The sequence below is a fragment of the Natrix helvetica genome, assembly GCF_964273705.1.
Source record: "Natrix helvetica genome assembly, chromosome: 1".
NCBI classification, from domain to species: domain Eukaryota; kingdom Metazoa; phylum Chordata; class Lepidosauria; order Squamata; family Natricidae; genus Natrix; species Natrix helvetica.
This window is the reverse complement of record NC_138548.1, coordinates 357908908-357916779: the sequence shown is the minus strand read 5'-3', so window position 1 is coordinate 357916779 and position 7872 is coordinate 357908908. Positions and strand designations below refer to the sequence as shown.

The window sequence follows — 7872 nt, the reverse complement described above, 5'->3', positions numbered from 1 at the left end:
AAGGGAGGGTGGAAGGAAGGATAGACAAGTAAGAGGGAAAGAGGAAAGAAAGCATGTGACTACGGTGGGAGACGAGGAAAGACCGGTGTGCTATGTTATGCAGAGGTGTACTTATAACAATTTTATAGACAAATGATACTATTTACAGTCGCGCGGGGGGGGCGCGAAATGTTTTCTTCTTCCTAGGGGGGGCATGACAGAAAATAATTGAGAAGCACTGCTCCAAGTGAAGAGGAAATAATAAGAAAGGTGATGGACTGTGCTGAAATGGACAAGCTAACTAAAGAGATTCAGGGAAAAGAAGAATCAGAATTCTATCAGATATGGGATAGATGGTATAGGTGGATGGAGGAAAGAAATAAGAATCCTAGGCGATAAATAAGCAGAATGTGGTAGCTCTTACAGATTGTTGTCAGTGTTAAAATGTTTATTCATTGGATAATATAAATACGAATGATTCTGGATAAAAGTACTTTCAAACAAATGCAGTTAAAGGAGAATGTTGGTATATTGACGGTATAAAGATCTTTGATTTAAAATGCACAATTCAATTTGAATGAAATATAAAGAATGATTGTAGTAATGCATGGAATTTAATTGTAACCAATCGATATGCTAGCTGGAAGATGTATTGAAGAGTATTGTGTGTGTGTGTTATCTGTCTAATTAAAACAATAAATTTTTTTTAAAAAGTTGATACCGTCAACAAAGAACTTGACTGAAAGTGTCATTTAATAACCAGTATCTTCCAGATTAAACAGTGCTGTCTATCTTCTTAGAGACAGTTTATATCGATGAAGGAAGCCATCCAGCCAACGATTGGATGCTTTGAATTCTTCTGGGAATATACCTAACTGCGCTGTCGTTGCAAGGGCAAATGCTTGAATATCAGCCCTGTGCACAACTAAACCCTTTGCTCTCCTGTCAGCAATCCATTCGCAGATGATGTCTTCCAGTTCAGGAAAGAATGGTGGCCGACCTGATCCACACTTGCGCTTCTTAGCATTTCCCTCGTCCACCTGTTGACTGAGGTTGTCGTACTCTGCTCGCCATTTTCGGACCATTCGGAGATCCAACTTGTTCTCTTTGCAGAAAACCGTCAGATTCTTGCCCTGAGAGTCCTCCACAATGCCTTTCTTGAACTCGATGGAATAGCTCTTTCTTTTTGCACTCATCTTGCCTAGGGCTAAACATATAATTTCATTTAAATCTACCATTAAATCAGGGGTGTCAAACTCCATTTCACTGAGGGCCGCATCAGCATTGGGGTTACCCTGGGGAGGGGGGGGGGCAGGTGGGTGTGGCCAGCTTGAAGTTACTCGCGTTCCGCTTGTGTGCAGAAGAACTGGGGGACAGGGTTGGACTGAGGGGGATAAGCCCATAAGGGTCGAGGAGTTGCAGTACTCCCACTTGCAGCCTGCCGTGACTTGCAGGCAGCGGCACCAGATCAAGTGGAGGCAAAGACACAGAGGTGAGGCATGTGATCTGGCCCGCCGAACACGCCATGTGGCTACTTGCCCCATCGTGGCCGTAAGCAGACTGATGGAGGAATGGAGTGGGCGGGTTGGCCACAAAGCGCATCCAGTGGCCAGATCGCGTGCCTCTTCCCCGCACTACTGTCTCCGTCTGCTGGTTGGAGGGCCAGCCCAGCAGTGGTTGGACTTACTTGCGCATGGGTTGAGCATACCCAGAGTGTACTGGCCAATGGGGAGGCAGTCTGCTCCCAGACACCCCAGTCCCCCCTGCGCTTGCTGCCTCTTGTGTGCACAAGGAATGCCCGGCAGGGCTTGGCCATGGACAGTGGGGACCAGTCCCTCACCATCACTGGACAAGCCCCGTGGGCCAGACATGGAGCCATCACAAGCCAGTTAACGTGCCTCCCACGCCATGCCTCTGCCTGCTGCTTTGAGAGCTGGGCTGGCGGTTGCAGCGCTACTCCACAATGCGCCAGCCAAGGGATAAGTGGGCTGAAGCTGCTGCCGGACATCATCCCCCCCCCCCCGGCCCGACACTCCTTTGTGCGTGTCAGGGGCACCCAGCCGGGTTGGCAGAGATCAGTGCCTTGCCATCTCCGGGGTGGCTTCACTTAATAGAATTGGGTCCATCGCGGGCCAGTTTTGGAATGCAGGCCTTGTGTTTGACATGTTTGGCCTGGGTGATGATTTAGGGTTTCTTTTTGGACCAGTCTCTCTCAGCCCAGCCCTTATCACAGGGTTTTATTGTAGGGAAAATAGAAAGGAATAATAATAATAATAATAATAATAATAATAATAATAATAATAATAATAATAATAATAATAATAATAATAGTAATAATCTTTAATTTATAGACCGCACCCTTTCCTAAACAGGACTCGGGGCGGTGTACAGTCATATTAAAACAGTGTAAATACAAAAATATAGGTAGATATACATAAATAGACGGAGGAGGTAAGTTGTACACTGTACAATAAATTAAAATTTGAATATAAATTAAAATTACCCTTAAAAATTACCCCAAAATAAGGTGTTTGCCAGGAGGTTGAAAGTGGGACTATAAATCAGCCAGGCCAGCTAATTGGAACAGGTGAGTCTTAAGTTTCTGTCGGAAGGAGCGGAGGTCGGTGGTAGTTCTAATATCGGGGGGGAGGTCATTCCAGAGGGTTGGGCCCATCACAGAGAAGGCTCTACTCCTGGGCGCCGTCCGTTGACACTGCTTAGTGGACGGCACCCGGAGGAGTCCCTCCCTGTGGGAGCGAATTGGTCGCAGGGATGTATGAGGTGAGATGCGATCCCGCAGGTAACTAGGTCTATTTGATATGTCTGCTGCTTTGTGTTATTTACAAAAAATGATAGAGGGAGATTATAAATAAAAAGTAATATAATATCTAAGCCCTCTCCCCATGTCTTCCTTATGATAGGGATTCTTACCTAGAGAAGCAAAATTCCTGGAAGTCTCTAGCATGACTTCTCCATGCAGTGCTTTTTGGTCATCATCCAGTTGAGACCACTCCTCCTCAGAGAAATACACGGCCACTTCCTCAAAGGACAAAAAATCCTAAACAAGGAGATAAGTTTTCCTATTAACATACAATTCCAGAAATAATTTGGCAGTTTTCTTTCCCCAATTCAGAGAGAGAGAGATCCAGTGAACAAAATGGGCAACTTCTGCAGAATTTAAAATGAGATCTCCCAGTTTCTGGCTGACGGCACAACTGAAACATACTTGATCAAGTTAGAATAATTTGGAATGTGAAGCCAACTAAAATAGTTTTCTTGGTCAATTAATAGTTGTATCTTAAACCTACTATTTACCAATGACTCCAATTCTTTATAGGGCGGGGAGAGGGACATATAGGAAACCCATCTGATATCTTTGCCAATGGATTAATTTATTCACTGAGGGGCCAACCCTTACCCCCACTCCACACCTTCATGTAAATGTTGGAGAGCTTGTAATGGTATCTGAGAATGACCCTGGGAGAGCAAAAAAGATCTGAGACAACATAAGAGCCAGCAGTGTGCAGCCAGCAGTGTGCAAATATGCGCCAGCAGTGTGCAGCAGCTGCCAAAAAAGCCAACACAGTTCTAGGCTGCATCAACAGAGGGATAGAATCAAGATCACGTGAAGTGTTAATACCACTTTATAATGCCTTGGTAAGGCCACACTTGGATTACTGCATTCAGTTCTGGTCGCCACGATGTAAAAAAAGATGTGGAGACTCTAGAAAGAGTGCAGAGAAGAGCAACCAAGATGATTAGGGGACTGGAGACTAAAACATATGAAGAACGGTTGCAGGAACTGGGTATGTTTAGCTTAAGAGAAAGAAGGACTAGGGGAGACATGATAGCATTGTTCCAATATCTCAGGGGTTGCCACAAAGAAGAGGGAGTCAAGCTATTCTCCAAGGCACCTGAGGGTAGAACAAGAAGCAATGGGTGGAAACTAATCAAGGAGAGAAGCAACTTAGAACTGAGGAGAAACTTCCTGACAGTTAGAACAATTAATCAGTGGAACAGAAGTTGCCTCCAGAAGTTGTGAATGCCCCAACACTGGAAATCTTTAAGAAGATGTTGGATAGCTATTTATCTGAAATGGTATAGGGTTTCCTGCCTAGGCAGGGGGTTGGACTAGAAGACCTCCAAGGTCCCTTCCAACTCTACTATTGTATTATTGTATTAACATCTGGTCAACTAAATCTGAGCCTGAAGCAGGAAGGTGAAGAAAGTTCCCTAGAAGGAACAGATAGCTTAATTTCAGTGTGAATTTACAATGACCTGCTCTAAAATTTGCCCTGCTGAGAAACAGCAATATTATACATTAAATTGCGGAACAAAATGAAACCCATTCAAGTTTCATACCCCTTTCCACTAGTTCTTCTCCTACCTGTGGTAGAGTTTCAGCCATTCTTTCAACTCCAACACAAAAAGGTGATTCTAAAAATATTGAAGACAGCTTTCTATTATCTGTGAAACAAAAAAAAAAATGGTAGAAGCAGATTGCTATCAAGAAACAGCCAGAAAACAGATTCCACTCAAGACAAGCAAAAGAATTGGCAGGACGTCCAACCCTCACATCCCATGGAAAGAGCCTCTCTTACCTGGCATCCCATCTTGACTTTGATCTTTCTGGAGGCTCTCCCTTAACTGCAGGTCTTGAGAGGGTTTGGATGAATCTATCCTCTCCTCGGGATACTCAGTCACCGCTTCCAAAGATTTCTAGAAATGATGTGGTATGATAAAGGAGGGAAGAGTACAGAGACGGACATTTATTTATTTATTTATTTATTTATTAAATTTGTTAGCCGCTCCCTCTCCACAAAGGGACTCGGGGCGACGTACAATAAATAAATGAATTATAATATTGCACTCTCAATCTATCAGACCCCAATGTCCATCACTGAATTTGGAAAGTGTGAATAGAGGTCTTAGGAGTTCGTAATCCCAGGAAATTCTACCAGAGAGATATTGACAAATTCAATTACAACTGCCACAATTACATTCTCACACCTGCAACTCTCCTTGCATCTTCTCAGTCTCCTGGGTCAGCAAGAAGCCTTCGGCCAGGGACACCGCCTGGGAACTGGTCTCCGCTCCACACTCCCGCACCCATTGCTCCATCTCTGGGGGAAGGACAGCCAGGAACTGCTCCAGGAGCACCAGGTCCAGCATCTGAGCCTTGGTGCGTTTTTCTGGCTGCAGCCATTGATGGCAAAGGTGGTGAAGCTGACTGCAAACATCTCGGGGACTCTTTCCCTCCTGGAACTGCACTTTGCTGAAGTCACAGCATTGGACCTCTGAACTGCTGGCTTCCTCTTCTTGGCTCTTCTGCCCAGGACTTCCCCCATTCTTTACATAGCTCCAAGGCTGAGCAGCTGGATGGGCTTTTCCAGCTCCTGCATCTCCTGGGCTTTGTCCCTCCATCTTCTCTCTGCTCTCTAATCCAGCACCAAAATGGACCCATGCATCTCCCCAAGTCTGACTAAACACAAGAGGTTTGGCTAAATTTCCTAAGGCCATTCAGCCCACTCCCCTCAGAAGATACTTGGCCTGACTAGGTGGCTCAGTGGCTAAGACTCTGAGCTTGCCGATCACAAAGGTTGCCAATACGGGAGGTTCGAATCCCTAGCACAGGTCTCCTGCATGAGCAGGGGGTTGGACTAGATGACCTCCAAAGGTCCCTTCCAACTCTTGTTACTGTTTACTTCGGCATCCAGAGGAACCAGGAAAGATTTCCAGCGTACAGATTTGAAATGGAAAACATTGTGTTCAAACAAACTTCCTTAAACAAACAAGCAAAAATCGATAAACTAGGAAATTCTTATGAACCCGCCAATGTCTGTGAAAGCAGGGAAATCTTAATGTGTTTGGGAAAAGTCTGCTAGGACTCTTCTGCCTCAACTTCTATCAAGGAACCAAAATATTGGATAAATACATTTAAAATATGTTTTGGGTTTCTATTTCTTAACTATTTATATCAAATCATTTCTACTGCTGCCTATAAAGAACTCCCCTTTGTGCAATCCAAATTGTAAACGTCTCCCGTTACAAACAAGTTCAAGTCAGAGTCCGTCTAAATCGATTTAATAAGTACATTGGGGTCTGCTAGATTAAGAGTAAAAAATAAATAAAAAAGCCCGAGGCAACACAATCCCATGAACCAACTGCCCCAAACTCCTGGATGAAATCCAGAAGCCAGAATTAGCAAGCCACCATCCAACGCACTGCCATTTTTGCAACAGGTTCCTTATTTACCAGCCGCCAGAGCCACCAAAGAGATCGTGGGGGAAGGCGGGAAAAGAGGAAACCGAGTTCAAGTCCTTGCACACCTTGCACGCAACGCCTTGCACGTGGACTTCCCGCCTTGCATGCAATGCCAGCCGGAGGGATTCCGATCGCTCACTTCTCTCGGCTAGGAAAGAGAAGGCGAGTGAAACCCCCTTCTGAAAACGGGCCAAGAAACTTGCAAGAAACTGTCCCGGAGTCAAGGCTGATTTGGAAGCACAACTCTCTCTTTTGCAAAGCCGACCTCTCCCTCTTCCACCCTGCAGAGGTTTTCCCGTGGAAACGGAGGGCAAACGGCTCTCTCCTTTCTGGCAATCCTCGTTTCTCCCAATGCGGCGGGTTTAGCTTAGCTTTGCTTCCCGCCCTACCTGGCTCGTGCACGCACAGGGACCGACCGCCGGAAAACCTGAGACCCCGGGCTCCCCTCTTCTCACAACTCCGAACCTGGTGAACTTTTCCTTCTCTCCATGCACGCTTCTACCGCCAGAGAAAAGCCCGCCGCTCGTTGAACTCAAAGTCAGGTGTGGATCTCTGCATCCATTAAAGGTCTCCCTGCAGCCTCTGCAAAGGCTCAGCCTAAGGCTCACAGCGAGGGGGAGCAGAGTAGGAGTATGGAAAGGGTTAGAGCCCTCCCCGTCTTTTGCCCCGGGCAGTACGTGTCTCCCTCCAGCTCTGAGAAAGAGCGCATCCTCAGTCCCCTCTGTCATTGGAAAAGGGGGGTGGGGGCTGGTCGATTTTTCCAACGGCTGCTGGCGTGGATCCTGCGAGCAATCCTGAGCAACGGAGGGGAGGGGGGCAGAGAGATATCCTGTTGCATGCGAGCCTGGGAGAACGGGCATTGGAGTAGAAGGAAAGATTCTCTCTAAGACTGCCTATCTAGAGAAGAAGTGGCATCTCCAGCAGGCATCAGTTTGTAGGTTTTCCTCTTTAATACCTGAAAACCACTTATGATCTTTGAGAAAAGTCAAAAGTCGCTTTCCTCAAGAGCAGCTTCTCTGAAGAGTCTGTAGACATTTGAAGAGGCTTCCAAAACGAGTCAAAATCCTGTCAAATCTTCTCTTTGAAACGCAGCTTGTGTCTTGTGGTTGTTGGCAGACTCAGCCGTGAAGTGATGGGGCATATGGGGTGTAGGAAGTTATCACCCAGCCCTCTCCCAGAAAAATGAAATATCCTAGGAAATATTGATAAGGCAGAATATTATATTTTCCTGGATGTGAAAAAGGGAGAAACACATTTTAAACACAGAGTAAATTCCTACAGCTTCCATCCCATCCCCACTTTATCAATGGGCCATTAAGAAGGCCAAGCTAGTCCACTTTACATAATAAAGAGTTCTCCCCTTCAGCTCCAGGGGGGATGGCAATGAAGGCAGGATAATATTGCCTTTTACTCAACTGACCACATGGCATCTAAACTCAATCAAACCTGGATTCAAAACAGCCTAGAGGGTTGCCCTTGCATGGGCCCATGTGAGTCTGGCAACCAATCAGAATACATTTCTTACACAGGAACAGGAAACAGATAGGTGGGGCAGAACAGATTATAAAAATCCCTGCAAGCCCTTCTTCAGCCTTTTCTCTTCCCTTCTCTTCTTCTCCACCAACATTG

At 45.9% G+C, this 7872-nt stretch overlaps 1 protein-coding gene across 2 annotated transcripts in view; it reads right to left on the bottom strand.

The window, feature by feature from the left end:
* Nucleotides 1-426: 426 nt before the first annotated feature.
* LOC309398200 (zinc finger protein 197-like) overlaps nucleotides 427-7872 on the bottom strand; it is a 52859-nt gene continuing 45413 nt past the window's right edge. Inside the window, exons 3-6 of one of the 2 annotated variants that reach the window (XM_081964861.1) lie at nucleotides 4581-4698; nucleotides 4367-4446; nucleotides 2911-3037; nucleotides 428-1186 (exon numbers count right to left, since the gene is read on the bottom strand). In XM_081964861.1, the coding sequence (XP_081820987.1) occupies nucleotides 768-1186; nucleotides 2911-3037; nucleotides 4367-4446; nucleotides 4581-4698 (744 nt within the window). In that variant the 3' untranslated portion in view covers nucleotides 428-767. Of the gene's footprint in view, nucleotides 1187-2910; nucleotides 3038-4366; nucleotides 4447-4580; nucleotides 4699-7872 lie in introns of both variants that reach the window. The other variant, XM_081964863.1, reaches the window with a different exon arrangement.